The sequence below is a fragment of the Haliotis cracherodii genome, unplaced genomic scaffold, assembly GCF_022045235.1.
Source record: "Haliotis cracherodii isolate W230 unplaced genomic scaffold, xgHalCrac1.p SCAF_13, whole genome shotgun sequence".
Classification (NCBI taxonomy): Eukaryota; Metazoa; Mollusca; class Gastropoda; order Lepetellida; family Haliotidae; genus Haliotis; species Haliotis cracherodii.
The window spans coordinates 13,137,312-13,156,902 of NW_027266268.1; the positions used below are offsets into that span (position 1 = coordinate 13,137,312).

Below are 19,591 nucleotides of genomic sequence, written 5' to 3' on the forward strand. Positions count from 1 at the left end.
GTTTGAATTCCAGATTATTATTAGTTCTATTGGTCAGCACCATACCCTGTGCTAAAAACTATGATCGTTTCAAGTAGTAAATGCTCATGATCATGATGACTGAGTCAGTCAGTGTGGTTTTATGCTGCTTTGGGCAAAATTCCAGCAATGCATCGCTTTAGGCTTTAATTATTTCTTCCACAGAAACATGATAAAGCTGACATGTCGTTATGTAACTGAAATATCAAAATCAACAGTAATCACGTTAATAAGAAACAGCTCACATAATCATTTTTTCACATTAATGTTGTTTTTTGTCGGATCCATAATGCAAGAATTCATGGTAATATAAAAAAACACCTCATGAACTATTAAATACAGAATTCACTAACTATCCATCAATGCATTAGGTCTGTGTATTATGATGACTACTATCAACAACAAACAAATACTTCCTTGTATGTTCATCGTAAAGATACTGAAAACAAATGGGGTTAAATCATTTGTTTAATTTTAGAACAAGGTCAAATATGTCCTGCTTATCTTGAATTGTCTATTGACTTTGACATGTAACCATGGTAACCTGCAATGTTTAAAGACCCCTGACTGTTCTCCTGTTGAGAAAGTATGACTGCTTTGATAAGTGTTGTTACTATGGTAATACCATGATGAAATATTTTGTACTATGATTTTCAGTCCTTTCTGATTGCACATACATTAATTGTTGACAATGATAGGAATTGTAGCTACCTAATTGAGGTCAAGTGACAGGTTCATTGGATATCATATCTGTTAATGTATTCATTTTGGACTATTCGTCAGCTGAACTGGTGTCTTTTGCTATATAATTTTTATTCAAATTATATGTTAAGTTTTCATGGAAACAATTTCCACTTAGGTTAGGTTTCAAACAGGGGTAGGACTCCTTTCTGGGCCATAACATTTTTCAACAAAACTTGGCATGTGCATTGCTCATTATCTTAACTGGTGCCTTTTGCTATTTTGAAATCTTTCTTAATTTCCATGGAAATAATTTTGTCTCAAACAATTCAAGGCTTCATTTCTGAGCTATAACTCTCACACTGATGAATATTCCTGCATGAAACTATACATGTGCAATGACCATGTGCTCAATTATTACCTGTTCATATTTTTAAATTTTTAGTTTTTTTAACATCTCTTGTGTTTCCATGGAAACAATTTGGACTGTCTCAAACAAGAAGTGTTTGTTTCCTGCCAAATCTGTACAGCTAAAAATTATTTCTGCATGAAACCATTATCTTTCAGTCTCTAATTTGCTGTTATTGTTCTTTGGATTTGCAAACACATTTACAGTAACAACTTTAACTAATGAATCAAAAAAAGTAAAAAAACACATTCTTGTATCAATTGTTTTTAAGGCTCTGCTGGTTTTAAAGCAGTTGCTGGTCACCCTGACTACGACATATTCCCCCATGGGGTCAATGTGTTAAACCCATCCTTGTTGGTCCCTGCTGGGATGACCACCACTGTGGTGTAGTGGATAGAATGTCTGACCGGAGAGAGGAACATCAGTGGTTCGACCCTTGGCCGCATCATACCAAAAGACAGTCATTCGTTCTTGGTGTTTCCCTGTCTGGCGCTTAGCATTACGCAGATAATACAAGGACTGGTCGGCTCGGTGTCAGTATTCTGTGTCTGAGTGGTGTATTGTGTAAACTGTGTCATGGTGTCTGAAATAACAAAATTAATCTGGACTAGTACTCACCTCACCTCACCTCACCTCACCTCACCTCACCTCTACCAGTATGCTCTTGAAGCATTTTACCTCCATGTCTAGTGTAGTGAACAACAACTGTGATGTCATTCATTGTTGCAATGTTATGTTTCTTCATAAAGTAGTAGGGTAGCCTAGTGGTTAAAGTATTTACTTGTCACACTGAAGGACGGGGTTCGATTCCCCACATGGGTTAAATGTGTGAAGCCAATTTCCGGTGTCCCCTGCCATGATATTGCCGGAATATTGCAAAAAACTCACTCTAAAATCTTAGTGAGTGAGTGAGTGAGTATGGGTTTACCCTGCTTTTAGCAATATTCCAGCAATATCACGGCGGGGGACACCAGAAATGGGCTTCACACATTGTACCCATGTCGGGAATCGAGCCCGGGTCTTCGGCGTGACGAGCTAACGCTTTAACCACTAGGCTACCCGACCGCCCCTTCTAAAATCTTATTGCTAAGAAGATAGAAGAAGATGGTCCCATACCCATGCATACCGAACGCCATAACATTGACTTAGGAAATGCGTAAACACGTATATATACTTTTAGTATGCTCAGTAAATTATGATGCCACTTCAGAAACAAGACAAATTGTTCAAATAAGATTGTTTAAATTGTCCCTCTCTAAAATGTATAAACATCCTTAAGAATTCTTTCTCAATGTTTAGTGGTAGACAGTTGAGTGTGAAAAGTGTTTTTATGAGATGACAGATGACAATGGGTTTCTGGAAGTTCTTGTCAGGTCACCTTGAAGCCAATAACCTAATCACAGAGGCACTTAACAGTACAACGTATCCACAACCGATATCCTTGCAGCTGGGGCCCTCTTTGGGTTTTCTTACTATATAAAAGTCGATTGACTTTTTCAAACTCATTCTTCTCCTCAACAACCTGCGGCGATCTCATCGAGAGCTTCCTAATTATTTGGCCACTTCCTCCTGTGGCCAAAGCCAATTTTCTTTATCTATAATAAAATTATTTTAGGTTTTCTTTGGAGTTGTTAATTAGGAAAGGACACATCTGCATTGGGGAAAAGTTGATCTGGTTGGATGCCACTTTGAGCAATATTTTCAATTATATTATAGTGTGTGGGAGGAAGGACCAATGTGTCGTAGGTCTTAAATGTTTAACGCTGTTGGTGTGGTGCTGATGGAGCAATTATGAGTCATAGTGGGGGTGAATCTTTTGATATTGGCAGGCTCCTCACAGCGAAAGCCCGTTTGCGGAGTTCTCTATTCTACCGCTGCTACTGTGGCAGGCACAACCATGCATGGAGTTGAAACGACTGTTTGTTTACAAACAGGTGACGACAGTTGTCACTCTGAGTACTCTTACACAGCTAAAATATTTTCTTTGTTTGTCAGTTTGAATTCCCATTTCATTTCAGCTATCCTGTGTTGGTATCGTAAAAACGTAAGGTGAAAGTTGGGTGCTTTTTGTTGGTCTGCAATCTCAGTCCAATCTAATTAGACAAACAAACGTAACTTCATCTGGGAAATAGTAAGTCAGTCGTTAACCTTTTCCCAACTCACTACAATTGTATTAAAAGACATATGCAAAAATATAAATGTCACTACATCTGGAAGGCAAATTTCATGATTTGTGTATTGGCTGTTTCCACACTGGCTGCAGAAATGTTACCAGGAATGTAACAGAGGTGTCATGCGCAGAGGACCTTGCGGTACTGGCAAAGAAGGGAGGTAACTCTGCACAGCAAATTGTGACTTCCCTGAATGACCTGTGAGATAACAGTGCGGTTAAAATCCAGACAGCCTTGACATTTGGTGGATTAATGTTTAAACCAGATTTCCTCCAAATGAAAGCATGAGTTATTGATCATTCGGAAAAAAATGGCTTATGCAGGTTCAGGTTTTGATGACAGTGACGAACAGCACAAAACATATTTTTTTTCAAAGTCCTTATCTGATTATCACCCAAACAGAAAGAAGACATTAATCACTTGAACATGTTGAATGAAATTTGATACTGGCCAACATTCATAAAAAGAAAACTATTGAATTTGCAATTATATCTTCAGGGTTTTCTCATGTTATCATTTTACCTATAATCATGATAATTGTATTTGTTACTCTGGGCCTAAGACTTGCTGCCACTTTTGGAAATCTAATTCAAGTTTTTAACTTTCTGAACTAGCTATATTCGTTATTGATTCTACAAGACGTTCTTTCGAGGTGTTGGTGAGATTTTCCACTGTCGCACTTCTGAAATTGAAATGTTTGCACCCCAAACTTGAGCCAAAAACTTGCCTGTCTCTGCTGCCTCGTAGTAAAGGTTGCCATAGAAACGTGAAAGATTGAAGATTGATGGGATGGTTCTATTGAGCGTGTGACTCATCAAATTTTGCATGGAGATAGAAATGTAGTTTCTCCATGCTGTGGCCATTTATTGTGAACTAGATCCCTGTGTAACAAGGCCAAGCTGTTGACATGGAATTGAATTTTGTAAAATTTCTTTAGGATGATTGTACGTGTTTTAATGCTTATGTGAACACCACTTTCATACTTATCTGAGTTAAGGGGAACATAGTCATAGCTGTATTAACTTGAATGAAAAATGGCCAGTCAGCAATTCTACACCAGTTGGTTCCAAATACATATTATCATATGTGGTGGTGATAGAAACTAATAATTTTAACCCACTAGTCCTTGTAATGTTTCTTGTTTAGCACTGCATTACACAATATTCCAGCTAGATGGGTGTCTGTAAATAATTGAGTTTTACCAGACAATCCAGTGATTGATATCATGAGCATCAATCTACACACTTAGGATACAAAGACAAGTTAGAGAGCCTGACCACCTGATCCAGTTAGTCGACTTCTGCAGCAAGCATGGTTTGAGGGTGCCCTTTTCTAACCCGGCTGGTTGGTTTTTTGTTTAACGCCGCACTCAGCAATATTCTAGCTTTGACTGCGGTCTGTAAATAATCGAGTCTGGACCAGACAATCCAGTGATTGATATTATGATCATCGATCCATGCAATTGGAATTGATGACATGCATCAACCAAGTCAGCAAGCCTGACCACCCGATCCCGTTAGTCTCCTCTTACGACAAGCATTATAAGTCTCCTGGGTTACTGAAGACCTATTCTAACCCAGATCTTCATGGATCATTATAGTGTTAAACCTTATCATGCTAATTATGTTTAGTTTTATGAATTTAGTGAATGGTTGTGTGATCATGTCCATGTGTACATGATATATTCTCAATTGTGAACTATGGAATTTAAAAAAAAACAATTTCTCAATCAATTAGCATGATGTATACATCCCAGGGAGTTGAGAATGATAACTAAAGACAAATGGACCCACTGGTCAGGGAACAAATAAAACACATTTGAGCAGATATTAGTACCCGGATAACATGGATAATTTGCGGTATAGAAATTTATAATATAAGTGATTCTGTAATTATGATAATGTTTGATCATTACATGTTGTTACAGGGTTGGGGGGCACGGGTGGCCGAGTCATCTAAGGCACCGCAATTCACTGTGCAGAGTTGCGTCCCTTGGGCACCCCAGAAACCTATGATTGTGGGTTTGAATCCCAGTTCGCCCCGATTATGTTCCGAGGTTTGTCAGCACCATACCCGTGCTCGTGGGTTTCACCGAAGTGGTGAACGTCTGAGACCTGCATCACTTCGGGCTTTCCTCCCACATTAAGCTGACACGCCGCAATATAACTGGAATACTGTTAAAAGCGGCGTTAAACCCAACTCACTCACTCACTGTTACAGGGTTTGCTGATGAGTTATTGATTAACGTCAATCATGGAGACGTGTAACAATGTAACAATGTGTAATTTAATGTGGATACACTGAAAATGTATATTGTGCAGAAATGTATATGACCACAGTCACCGTCTTCACCTTGTATATGTTGTAGATGTTATGCAATTGTTTTTGAAAAATGTTTTTGTACAGAAATAGTAAGATGAGCTTTAGTAACATGAAGCTTAAGGACTAATACATCTCGTCTCTTAAATGAAGTAAACAGTTGTTGAACTGTCTTAATGCAATATTATAAAAAAACCTCTCTTCATTCTCAGAAACTGCATCAGATTTGACTTGCCCACTATTATAGACTTGCATGGGCTGTATTGGATATATTTGTTTCATTTTTATTGGACTACCCACCCAATCTTTTTCTATAACTAGGTCACTGTAAATTGTCACAGATATTTTTTTATTTTAACCTAAATTCATGTTAGAAGTCCCATGTAGACCCGACTTAGAATTGGTCACGCTCACTTATTTGGTTCATGCATGTCATTGTATCCGATTTGTATAGATCGATGCTCATAATGTCAATCACTAGATTGTATGGTTCAAACTTGAATATATACTGTTGTGATGTAGGTGGAATATTGGTGAGTATGCTGTTTAATAAACAAACAATCAATCCAGGTCAGAATAGGTCCCCACCACCTCATGCTTGTGGAGCACTGTGTGGATTTGATGTCTGACCTTGTGGATAGTGTCAGATGGATTGTGCTGATGAAACCTTCACTGGCCCAGCCCAAACCCAGACCCAGTTATTTACAGGGCACTGTAGCCTCGCTCCAAGGCTGTAGTGAATAATATGTCCATGGATGTATAATAATTCTATCTTATGTTTGGCAAGTCTAGATAGCAGACAATACTAAGAATGCCAGTTTTTTTATTCGGACAACCTATTCTTATTATATATATTATCTAGAAATTATGATTTTTGAATGATAATTATTGCTTTAGAGACTTGTGCAAGTCTAAGGGCACTACAGTTATAATGGTATAACTGTAATATTCCTGACTGGAGTGGGAAACAACCTTCACTCATGTTGTATAAGACCAGATGATGTTGCTGTTTGTGGATGTTGTTTTTGAATATTTTTCTTGCTGTTTCAGTTTGTGCTGCTGTTCGAGTTGTTCATTCCTTTGGTGCTGTTTGTCATCCTACTTATGATCCGAAAGAAACTTCCAGCCAATCCACAAGGCACATGTAAGTCACATGACCTCACTCAGCCAAGACCCGTGAAGTTCCAGGTGGAGAATAGGTTTTCAGCAACCCATGCTTGTCATAAGAGGCGACTAACAGGATCGAGTGGTCAGGCTCTCTGACTTACTTGATGCATGTCATCAAATCCCTATGTGTAGATCAATGCTTATGATGTCAAGCACTGGATTGCGTGGTCTAGATAATTTACAGACTGCTATCATCTGTCATATAGCTGGAATATTGCTGAGTGTGGCGTTAAACAACAAACCAACCAACAAACCGGGTTAGAATAGGTCACCCTCAACCCATGCTTGCTGTAGACTAACTGGATCAGGTGGTCAGTCTCTCTGACTTGTCTGTGTATCCTAAGTGTGTAGATTGATGCTCATGATATCAATCACTGGATTATCTGGTGAAACTCAATATTGTGTAGTGCAGTGTTAAACAAGAATCATTACAAGGACTAGTGGGTTAAAATTATTAGTTTCTATCGCTGCCACATATGAATACATGTGTCTGGAACCAACTGGTGTAGAATTGCTGACTAGCCATTTTTCATTCAAGTCAATACAGCTATGATTATGTTCCACTTAACTCAGGTAAGTATAAAAGTGGTGTTCATATAGCTGGATTATTGCCTTAAACAACAAACAAACTAATTTACAAATCACTCAGCCAATCATTGATACTTTTGTAAATCACATGACCAATTTAAAAAGCACATGGTCCCATGATCCCAAAGGACTAATACAAAAGGCAAAATAATGTCACATGACCTCAAACAACCAATACACACTTAGGTCACATGACCTCACACTCCCTGAGGCTCAGTCTGTCAGATATGACATTCATTCCCACAACAGAGATTTTATATTAATTGTTTTTCGGGACATGTAATTCTGTATCCTAGAGCCCAATAGGCATAAAAATTGAAAATGGATGCCAAAAATAGGTATATACCTGTTGTTGAGCACAAGTGAAGATAGTGAGAAAGTATTTTTATTGCTGTTACGTTGAAAATATTTGATGCATCAATCTATTCAAAAATAGACCTGGGAGGCTGTGCAGTGTATGCATGACTTCTCAGAAAATAGTAGGACTCTGTCCGACATGTCTCGCTTCCATGAAGAAATCAATCAATGGCTGTGTTTGTTGGTGACTATGCCATGACTACTTACCTCACCTGTGGCCGACATTCATATAGACAGTTAGTTTCGACTTGCTGTGGGAGTTTTATTGCCCGCTAAATATTGAATGACACCTGTGTTATGTTGACATGATAGCGGCAAGCCAGTTGGTTGCTGGGTGTTGTTTGCTGGGATACAGAGATTGCAGGTCAACTGTCATATTCAGTGTCGGATCCTGATGAGGATGAAGAAAAGGGATGCACACTGTAGCAAAGTCATGTGAAAACACACACTTTGTAGATGGCATGTAAGGTGTATAGAAATCATACTGCCAGTGATAATCTGGATTTCCTTTTTTCTCCTGACCAAATTTATACACTGTGCTCAGTGTCTCATGTTTAAAGCATAGTGTATTCAATGCGAATGTGCTGGAATTGATTTATCAAGTTTCTTGTTTGACATTTAACATCTTTAAGGAACCATGATACTCCGTAATTGATAGTGTGAGCAATTTTCTGCCCAAGGGATGCAACTCTGCACAGGGAATCACAGCGCCACCCGTACCCCCTCCAGTGATTGATATTTTGAGCCATACCATTGGGATACGATGACAATCCATTAACCAAGTCACTGAGCCAGACCACCTGATCCATTATGTCGCTTCTGCCAACCAGCGTAGGTTGCTAATCTAACCCCGACTCCCCATGGGGGTAAACAAAAAGGGGTAAGGGGGGACGGGGACATCCATCCCCTGGAAAATGTACCATCTTTGATGGCGGTCCACCTGGTAATAGGATTTAACTGTATGTCATGTATATGTATATCATACGATGTAGGTGAAAGGTGGTAAGAATGACCTAAAATCCTCCATGGTAATTCGGGTTAGAGAGGGTGTCCAGTAGCTTGCCATTTGTGGCGACAGTGTATTGGGTGGTCAGGCTTGGTGCCTAGGTTGATTGTGTGTCAACGTACCCAGAAACAGTGGCTCGCTGTCTTAGCTGATGCATGTTATCATATCCCAAATGGTGTGGATCGGTGCTCATGATGTCAATCACTGGATTGTCTGGTCCAGACTCGATTGCTTACAGACTGCCATCATATAGCTAGAGTATTGCAGACAAAAACTGTGATGTTCATAATGTTAATCTCTGGATATTCTTGCTCAGATTTGATTGTTTATAGGCAGCCATCATACCTGGCTCGTGGGTTTCACAGAAGTGGTAAACATCTGAGACCTGCATCACTTTGGGCTTCCTCCCACATTAAGCTGTTAAAAGCGGCGTTAAACCCAACTCACTCACTCACTCACTCAATGACTGGTTTGCCATCATATACTGTAGCTGGAATAATGCTGAGCGTGGCGTTAATCAAACACACACACACACACACATGTTGTGTGTCATCATACTCCGCTGAGGTGAATCGTTGCTTGTGCTATTAAAGGTTGGTGTAAGTGGCCCAGGATTGATAATTTAATCCTCCATGGTCATGGTGTATGGAATATAGTTGATGCATCCTGTAACAATATTAACTCACTCATTTCTAACTCAACTGAAAACATTTTAGAAAATGATATACAATCAAATTTACTGGTTCAGTTATAACTACTCAATTCATCATCCGATTAATCAAAACAGATCATTACATATCAATAATGAAATTAAGTGATCTAGTCCTTTGTACGAGATACTCTACATATTCACTGACGTCTCTTGGGCTATGAGAAATCAGTGTGTTAATTGATGAAATCAGTCAGGCATTCTACACTAGATCATCAGTATCGCTGACAACCCTAATAGACATGATAGAGGCAGAGACTGCACACATAAGGCCTCACTCTTTTTATATTACGCTGGATGGATGAACTTGTCCTGCGCCCACTTGCAAGTCCACTTGCACTTGCAAGTGGGCCCTGGTAAAAATAAAACAGACTTTTATGCAGCTGAACGTTTGTTTTGTGCATAAACATCTGAATTTTTTTGGGTTTATTGATTACAGGATGAAATGGCTACCGGTAAATTGGTGTAACATTTTACTGTATCTTTACCATGCATGTACTTCTGTCGGAGAAGATGTACATGCAGTAAAATACTTTTGTGCCATCATTCTATTGTTTAAACGCTCCATTATTTTTCAGGAGTGGACGGTTAGTTGTCAGTTATTTATCATCTTGAACAAACATTTAAATTAATTGAATTTCAAATCTTGTTGCAAAGCGTGTCACTAGTGGACAAATAGTATATCCACGTATATAGTGAACAATATGTGCAACAGCACTTTCACGTTCTCCCATCAACATGCTCATGGTCTACAAACCCATGGCCCAGGAGTGTGTGTGTACTTGCAGCTCAAAAGACACTGTTGTATAAAGTGTATCGGTTGGAGGACATTACCAGGAAATAATTGCATTTCATTTGATTCAAATGGCAAGCTCCCATTGGACAGCCTTTTGCTGTGCTCTCCTAAAAGGTTAGTTTGCAGTGACAGTGCAAAGACAGTAATTTACATTCATTTCAACAGTTATATATCAACTGCTTATTATTTGGGGAGGGGTAGGGGGTGATTTTTGTAGGTGCTTGTATTTCTAATCCATCAATACAAGAAAGAACAGACAAATGACATACTTCTTAACAATTTCATTTACTTCCTGTTTGAAACTTTTTTGGTCAGCCAATGTCTAAACTCAAAATTTACAAGTGTGGCCTTCAATGCTCAGCCAAATGCTGGTGCAAAATGTTTGTTCTGCAATTAAACAAATGTTCGTTGTGGCTTCTGGAAAGATTTATTCGTCTAAAGGGTGAGATTTATTCGTGTAAAGGGTGAGATTTATTCCTGTAAAGGGTGAGATTTATTCCTGTAAAGGGTGAGAAACTTTGGTCCCAAGATTGGATGTTGTATAAATATTGCATAATGTTCTGAGGCACGCAAAATTTCCCCCAAGGAGCAAGAAATCTTTTGAAGTGGAAATGCTGTATTGATTCTGTGCCAAGTGCTGATTTTTATCTCATGGAGACAGGTCTTTTGAATTTTTCTGAGAAAGGAAACAAGAATAGAGTGTCCTGTTGGCGTTGATCTGATTGTCAGATTTCCATTTATATTGCCTTAGGTTGGATTACCTTATATATCATGATATAATATTACCCGAGGAATATATTTCAAAAACATTTTTCTTAACTTACAAACATCAGAATCTCTGTACTTGTACACAGTAGATGTTTTCTAAATGAAAGTATTATTTCAAAATAATTTCATATTTATGTGTAGGCATAAGGTCCAAGTTGGTAGTGAGGTGGCTTTGTTTAAGGTTTAATAGTTCATGCTTATACTTATGGCCAAAGAAAGATAATTTATTGTTCCTGGTATATTTGGTATGTTTTGGATGTATATTGACAAACCTACAAGTTTTCCTTTTACAGCTATATGTCTGCAAATAGCCTCACGAGGGAATGTAGCCTGTGGAACAATATTGAACATGTTGAATGACTTTTCGCCTTTAAGAAATTTTACAGCACTTGATCATGTTGATCGTGCTTCAGTAAGGTACAGATAGAACCGTTATTTATTAGAATACAAAATGTGTATCACAGAAACTAACAAAAGTGAGCATCCTGATGGCCACACTGTCAAACTAAGTTAACAAAGTTAGACAAAAACTAAACTTGCTAAAGAAGCTAAATAAATAAGAATTCAATGAAACTGGAAAAAGAAATATTATGAAGATCTTCAGAAATTCCTGTTTCCCCTGATTGCATGGGCTTGTAGGGAGTTATAAAGATCCTTTCAGCTCAGAATCTTTGTGAATCATCAATTTGAATAAGTAACACCTATTATATTTGTATTCAAAAGTAAACAGCTTAGAGTTAGATTTTTTTAAATAGGTTTTGGGAATTAGATATTTTTGTAAATTTGGTCTTATTTTTAAGAATTCAAATTATTTTGACCTTTGCAGAAATGAAATTGATTGATATTGATCTGAGGGTGATAAAGGATCACATCTAGCTAAATGGGAAATAGAAACTTTGGCTGGAGTTGGGCATTTATCATGAACTATGTATAAACACTGTCTAGTGCTGCAGTATTGGCCCACAATGTAGGTGCAGACAGATGAATGCAGTGCCGAAGGCAGACTTGAATTATGCATTATGGATGACCTGGCTTTGTAGACCTGGCTTTGTGTTCGTGACATGGTGTGTTTCTCTCATGGGTCCTGAATCCATTCCCAGTACAACATCGAAGCCAGAGTCAGCGGAAACAAACAACACTGTGCATGTATATTGTTGTATAACAATAAACAAGCCAGGACCAGGCAAACCAGGGGATGACAGCATGAACAGCAATCTTCCTGTCAGGGCTGTTCGGGTACAGTTACCTGCAGTCTGCCAGGGCCCGAAACAACAATCTTCCTGTCAGGGCTGTTCGGGTACAGTTACCTGCAGTCTGCCAGGGCCCGAAACAACAATCTTCCTGTCAGGGCTGTTCGGGTACAGTTACCTGCAGTCTGCCAGGGCCCGAAACAACAATCTTCCTGTCAGGGCTGTTCGGGTACAGTTACTTGCAGTCTGCCAGGGCCCGAAACAACAATCTTCCTGTCAGGGCTGTTCGGGTACAGTTACCTGGAGTCATCCAGGGCCCGAAACAACAATCTTCCTGTCAGGGCTGTTCGGGTACAGTTACTTGCAGTCTGCCAGGGCCCGAAACAACAATCTTCCTGTCAGGGCTGTTCGGGTACAGTTACCTGGAGTCATCCAGGGCCCGAAACAACAATCTTCCTGTCAGGGCTGTTCGGGTACAGTTACTTGCAGTCTGCCAGGGCCCGAAACAACAATCTTCCTGTCAGGGCTGTTCGGGTACAGTTACCTGCAGTCTGCCAGGGCCCGAAACAACAATCTTCCTGTCAGGGCTGTTCGGGTACAGTTACCTGCAGTCTGCCAGGGCCCAAAACAACAATCTTCCTGTCAGGGCTGTTCGGGTACAGTTACCCAGCAGGCAAGTTAGAGGCTGACACCATGAATGCTTATAGAGAATAGGTTTTCAGCAACTTCCCGTGAGAGGTGACTATGCTTGTCAAAAGAGGCAGCTAATGGGATCAGGTGGTCAGGCACACTGACTTTGTTGATTCATGTCATTGTATCCTAATTGTGTAGATCGATGCTCATTAAGGCTGGGACGGGTAACTCGGGTACCCGGGTCGGGTGGGTACTGAGTAGGACCCGGGTACCCACAGGACTACCCGGACCCGTGGTTGGTCATATGATATATTGTTTAATGACAAAAAATATCTAGAACACTATGGTTACACTACAAGTCACAATTTTTTGCATTTCTTTCTGACTATGCACACATTTCTTGTGACTTTTCACAGATATAACTTGAGTCAACTTCAGTGTATGCATGACCAGATTGTTTAATACATGTATCTAAATACGTTTCGCCAGTGCTATGGTAAAAAATGCCCAATCGGACATTTTGTACCTATCTCTTGAGACCTACAGTGGGTACCAGGGTATGGTTGGGTAATAGGGGGGTGGGTACCCGGGTAGTAAATTCGAACTCGTCCCAGCCCTAATGCTCATAATGTCAATTACTGAATTGTCTGGTCCAGACTGAATTATATACAGACCACTTTCATATAGCTGGAACATTGCTTAAAATTGCGTTAAACAACAAACAAACAAATAAACTAATTAGATCAATATTCCCATAGTTCAACTATGACCTGTGATAGTGTTAGCACTGATATGATTGTAATTTCCATAGTTTAGCGCAGACTTGCAATAGTAATCTTCAGGGAATACTTATGACCATCATTCTGTCGATCATCTACCCTGGGGTGACTCAGTGGTTAGATCCCCTGGCAATATCATACCAAAAGTTGGCCCTTGTTGTTACCGTGCCTGGTGGTCGACATTAGGGAACTAAAACAAGGACTCTTCAGTACACTGTGTTTGATTGGGTGGACTACGGCATGGTATCTCAGTGGGCTAGCACTATTAAACCAGCAGCCATAGCAGCCATAGCAGCATTTGCATGCATGTGCTGTATAAAGGAAATAATCTTGAATTTCAGGACCTTTGAAGACCTGGACACCTGATCCCTAACATCATGTATGAGATAATCGTAAACATTTCACAGATTCTAACTTCAAAATTCATATGTTTAAGGATTTCTCTTCCCAGTAGCTGTGATGGAGATATAAGTTAATGTCCTCAACTTTGAGATTCATATATGTGTATAGATTTATCTTGACATCGACCCTGCTGCAGATGTTGCAAGTCTGGTGACAATGACATGATGGTATTGCGTTGTTTTGGCGGAAACAGAAACACCAGCCTGAGGCTTGCCTAAAGTGCAGCCGTTTCTGTCTAAATCAATCATAACAGATGGAGAGCATTATTTTGAGATGTTGACATCAATCGTTTTTCAGACAAGGATGATATGGCTTTAATTTTGTTGATTTGTTTTATTGATGAACATTATGGCCCTTGTTTGTGTTTGAATACCTCTAACCATGCTAATTGAGTACACACAACAGAAAGTCTGTTTATCTTAGGGGATATATTCAGGGTGGGTTTATAAGTTATATAGCTCACCTGTGTAAATTACCTTTATTATTGATCCTTATGAGATGTCTGTACCAGGTAATCTTTGTGCATGGTGCCTCAGACAGAAACATTGTTCATCAGTTGTAAAGTAGCTGTCAGACACACACTTTTACTTACATTATCATCATCAGTTTCCATCTGCACTCAAAAAAGTTTGTAAACATTCCCGATTAAAAGGTCTTTTTATATGTCACATATATCCTATATCCTTTTAAGATTTGATTATTTCCTACAAGTTCATAAATATGTATCTATCCTTAGTTAATAACTGTGAGATATCCCAAAATGCTCTGCTGACATCACTCACGTCCTGGCCGAGCCCATCGTTTTAGCCAAGCAGCCAGTCAGTTCAACACAAAGCACATCGTTTTTCCCCAGTTCTTATTAGTTAACGATTACGTCAGCTCGTTCCAGTCGATTACAAACCAAGTAACCAAGGTATTTGGGGTCTACTGTCTTCAGTATGAATAAAATACATGGACCCAGAGAATGGCTTTGTTCTGCTTTTACTCAAGGCACCCCTTCGTGGCACATGTTTCAGAAAAAATGTTTTTCACAGTAAGAGGAAATATTTTGATTTGCTTAAAGCATGTTTGATAGGGTTAGCCTCTTGTCAGTTCACTCCATGGTATTCCTGGGCCCACTTGCACAATGTGATCTTAGCGCTAAGATGACCGTAACTCCCATACTTTAACGTAGGCTTACGATAATCTTAGCGCTAAGATCGCTTTGTGCAAGTGGGCCCTGGTGAAGAAAGTCCCTGTAGGAAGCTATACTGGTGGTAGGAGGTCACTATATCATGGATATGGGTCAGGTGGTCAGGCTTGGTGACTTGGTTGATTGTGTTTCAACGTAATGGCATGGATTGTTCCTTACATCATCAATCACTAGTTTGTCTGGCCCAGATACTTCATTTACTGCCTGAATCATACAGCCAAGTGTGGCGTTAAGCAACAAACAGTATATCTAACCAGCTAACAGGCAGCATAGGTTCCTTACTCCCCAGGGAGTTGAGAATGATTGATGAGTGCACACTGATTCAGTGACCGGGGTAATAATAGTGCTTTGAGTATGCCCCAGAGTGGTGGAAATATGCACAATATAAATAGATTATTATTATTATTATTATTATTATTATTATTATTATTATTATTATGTTCTAACAAAAGTGATAAGTAGCACAAACATAGGTCAAGGTAATTGTAATTCCATCTGGTTCTTGTCAGTTCTAGGGGCACAGGTCACCCAGTCGTCTAACACACGATTCGTTGTGCAGAGTTGCATCCCTTGGGCATGTCAGAAACCTATTATTGTGAGTTCGAATCCCAGTTCGCCCCGATTATGTTTCTAGGTTTGTCAGCACCATACCACTGTTCATGGTTTCACCGAAGTGGTAAACGTCCGAGACCTGCATAACTTGGGGCTTTCCTCACACATTAAGCTGACACGCTGTGATATAACTGGAATACTGTTAAAAGTGGTGTTAAACATAACTCACTCACTCACTCTTGTCAGTTCATAGAACAATGTGTCACCATTGATCAAGCTGTTTCAAAATCTAAATTAAAGAATTCATGTGATAAACATTGGCTCTAGTTTTTCTGATCGGTTTTATCAGCCGTTTTTTCTACAGTAAATATATGTTTTACAAGGTTGTTTTTAAAGTGTTGTTATGTCTATTTTGTCTAAACTTCAAGAGAGCTTTTAGATGTAAAAATGAACCTAAAACGAATGCTGACATTTCCAAATGTCATGATATGTGTTTATGTTTCATCTTTCATCTTCATGATCTAAGGTCATCAACCAAGAAAATACATAAATACAAGAAGAAGAAAATTGACCTTACCTTGAAATACTTTTGTAATTTAATAATAGTTATATTTTCCAAAGGCACGTTTCATCTCTGCTACATGTAATTTGAGTGCACGTTTATGCTTGCTCTCGTTTGATATGTGGCAATATATGAACAAGTAATGTTAGCCCAACAATAGATTTCTTTATTTGATAACCCAAAATAAACTAATGCTCGTTACCTGTTATGAGTCACTGGGGGAAAAGGCCTATCCATTATTGAACGTGCTGGTGGTTATTGGCGCCGATACCAGCGATGGTTGATATGTCAACATTATCGTGACATTAAGTTTCTGTGGAAGCTGAGACCACATGTTTCATCTCTCTAACAGGATTGCATGCGGCTCAAGACGTGATTGTGTAATACCATCAGGGTGTTAGTGTCGATTGATTGCCCTGCTGGCAATTATTGGCCATCATAATGTCTTGTTAACCTATGGCTTGTCTGATATCGCAACAAAGCTCGCTTAAGTTTCTACGTTCATATATCTGTAGGATTCAACAGGGCTTAGAATTATCTTATCCCGACACCTCTGTGTGTGTGTATGTCTGTGTGTATGTGTGCTAGTGTTTGTGTGCATGTGTCTGTGTGTGTGCATGTGTGTTTGTGTGAGTGTGTGTGTTCCTCTCTCTGTGTTTGTGTTCGGGCCTGTGTGTGTGTGTGTGCATGTGTGTGTGTGTTTGTGTGCATGTATATGCGTGCATGTGTCTGTGTGTGTGTGCATGTTTGTGTGCGTGTGTTTGTTTGCGTGTGTGTTTCTCTCTCTGTGTTTGTGTGCGTGCCTAAGGGTGTATGCGTGTGTTTGTGTGAGTGTGTGTGTTTCTCTCTCTGTGTTTGTGTTCGTGCCTGTGTGTGTGTGTGTGTGTGTGTGTGTGTGTGTGCATGTGTGTGTGTTTATGTGTGAGTGTTCGTGTGCATGTATGTGCGTGCATGTTTGTGTGCATGTGTGTTTGTTTGCATGTGTGTTTCTCTCTCTGTGATTGTGTGCGTGCCTAAGGGTGTATGCGTGTGTGTGTGAGCATGTGTGCGTGTGCTTGTGCGTGCGTGCGTGCATGCGCGCATGCATGTGTGTCTTGAATTTTGGTACATTTTAAATGTGGACAAATGAAAGAATATTTTACCCCTGCCCTGGATCAAGTTACACTTTTTGTAACTGATTGTTACACTTTTTCAGCAACTGTTCCAATATTGACAATTGATGAAGTCAGAATACATACTGACACTTGTGTAGAATTGACCTTGTAACCAGCGGAGAGTATGCTGTGTCTAATCTCTCATGTATGAACAGTTACACCCTTGTTTGATCTTAGACATGATAACAGTACATGAGTGTCACTGTGTAAGCTTGTAACGGTACAGTCATCCACCGGTTAATGGCAATACACTTTGTCAAATATTATACATATCAATCTAAACTTGATTGCTCTAGAGGATGTTTTAAATATATAACTTAAAGTGTATACTTTGAAAGGTAAACAAACTTACAAGGTGTATGCTTGGTTTTGCATAGTCTTGTACTATTTCTTAGTATGAAAGTGTACTTTGTAATGTTTTGTAATGCGTCATAGACCGCCTCTGTGGTCTAGTGGTAGAGGGTCCGCCCGGAAAGCAGAAGGTCCGGGGTTCGATATGGTACTTGTTATTACCCTGCTCAGTGCACTAAGAAGATAAAACAAGGACGTTGGAGTCTGTTTACTATGTCTGAATGGGGTATTCATATTAGACTGTGGCATGCTGTCTCAGTGTCCTGGTACTATATACCAGCATCAGTCCGGACTAGTACAAGCAGCCACACACACACACACACACACACATGCATGTCACTATATAAGTGAAATAATCTTGAACGCCATGTTAAGTCCCATTTCACCTCAACTATTCATATGATTGATGAGTAAGCATATGTGTTTGACATTGTCTCTCATGTCAACACAACATGCAAGATAGTTATGACAATAGCTGGGCTGCATGCCTGATCCACTGATTATCTCTGTAAGGACCATCCCAGCGTGATAACCTAGACCACATGTACGCTATGAAGGTGCATAATTCATGCTTCTTTTCAGTCCCATGTAGGTGTATTGATTTCAGTTAAAAATAGTGAGATAGTGAGTTAGTTGGGTTTTGTGCTTCTTTAGGCAATATTCCAGTGATATCATGATAGGGGACACCAGAAATGGGTTTTACAGATTGTATCCATGTGGGGAATCAAACCCGGGCCTTGATGTCATGAGCAAATGCTTTAACCACTAGGCTACCCCAGCGCTCCATTAAAAATAGAGAAAAGTGTTAATGGTATTATTGTCATTATCTTAATATATTACCATGATTACTGATATATGTGCAACTTTTTTAGTAATTGTCTTGCAACTTTATATTTTCTGCTTTTGCTAGTTCTGTCAGTTGTTTTATTGTTCAAGAAGCACTCCAGTCCATAGAAACATTGCGACATATCAATGCAATTTCTGAGATAATTCAAGATGACATCTTCCATTGTTCAGGATATCACATTTGGTTGTATGTGACATCGCTCCAACAACCAGCTTTGTAAAAGTCTCCACTTGTGAGTTTCTCAGAAAACAAGACTTTTGGTAATATATAAAATAATGTTGCAACTCTCAAATATGGATTATCTGCCCCTTGTGAAATAATGTTGAAAGTCACCAGCAAAGGCAAATACTACGTCATTGCTCAAAAGGTTATCCTCTAAGTATCTTTCTTAATTGTCTTGGGTCTATCATGTTGATACAGATCAATACTAACCACACTTCAAAATCAATCACATCACCAATTTGCCACAGAACATCACAGAAGAAATAATTCATAATTCAGTCTTAGAAATTGTAATGGATGCTGAGTTGTTTTTGTCTTTCTGTGTAGGATGGTGAATCTATGACAGCTATCATTTTCAGTTTGGACGAATTCTCTCTCAGACAAAAATAAGGAAAGTTCAATATTTGTGTTATTCTTAGATTACGGTCTGATTATTGGCCAGTAATTGATTGAGACCGTCGCAGCAAGCAGTTTACTCTGCCTCTTGTTGGGAGCCTATATTCGGGTCGCATCTTCCAATTGAGGATTTCCACTAATATGTTCACAGTTGAGCAATGGAGATGATATTAGCTCATGTCTGGCACTGTATGGCCAGGATGGAATAAAGGCTTACACCACAGAAAGGCCAGGATGCAATAAAGGCTTACACCACAGAAAGGCCAGGATGCAATAAAGGCTTACACCACAGAAAGGCAAGGATGCAATAAAGACTTACACT

At 39.4% G+C, this 19,591-nt stretch overlaps 1 protein-coding gene across 2 annotated transcripts in view; it reads left to right on the plus strand.

The window, feature by feature from the left end:
* LOC139459638 (ATP-binding cassette sub-family A member 2-like) overlaps positions 1–19,591 on the plus strand; it is a 90,258-nt gene that overhangs the window by 12,262 nt on the left and 58,405 nt on the right. For both annotated transcript variants that reach the window (XM_071241231.1, XM_071241230.1), the window contains exon 2: positions 6,649–6,742. In XM_071241231.1, coding sequence (XP_071097332.1) covers positions 6,649–6,742 — 94 coding nt within the window. The remainder of the gene's footprint in view (positions 1–6,648; positions 6,743–19,591) is intronic.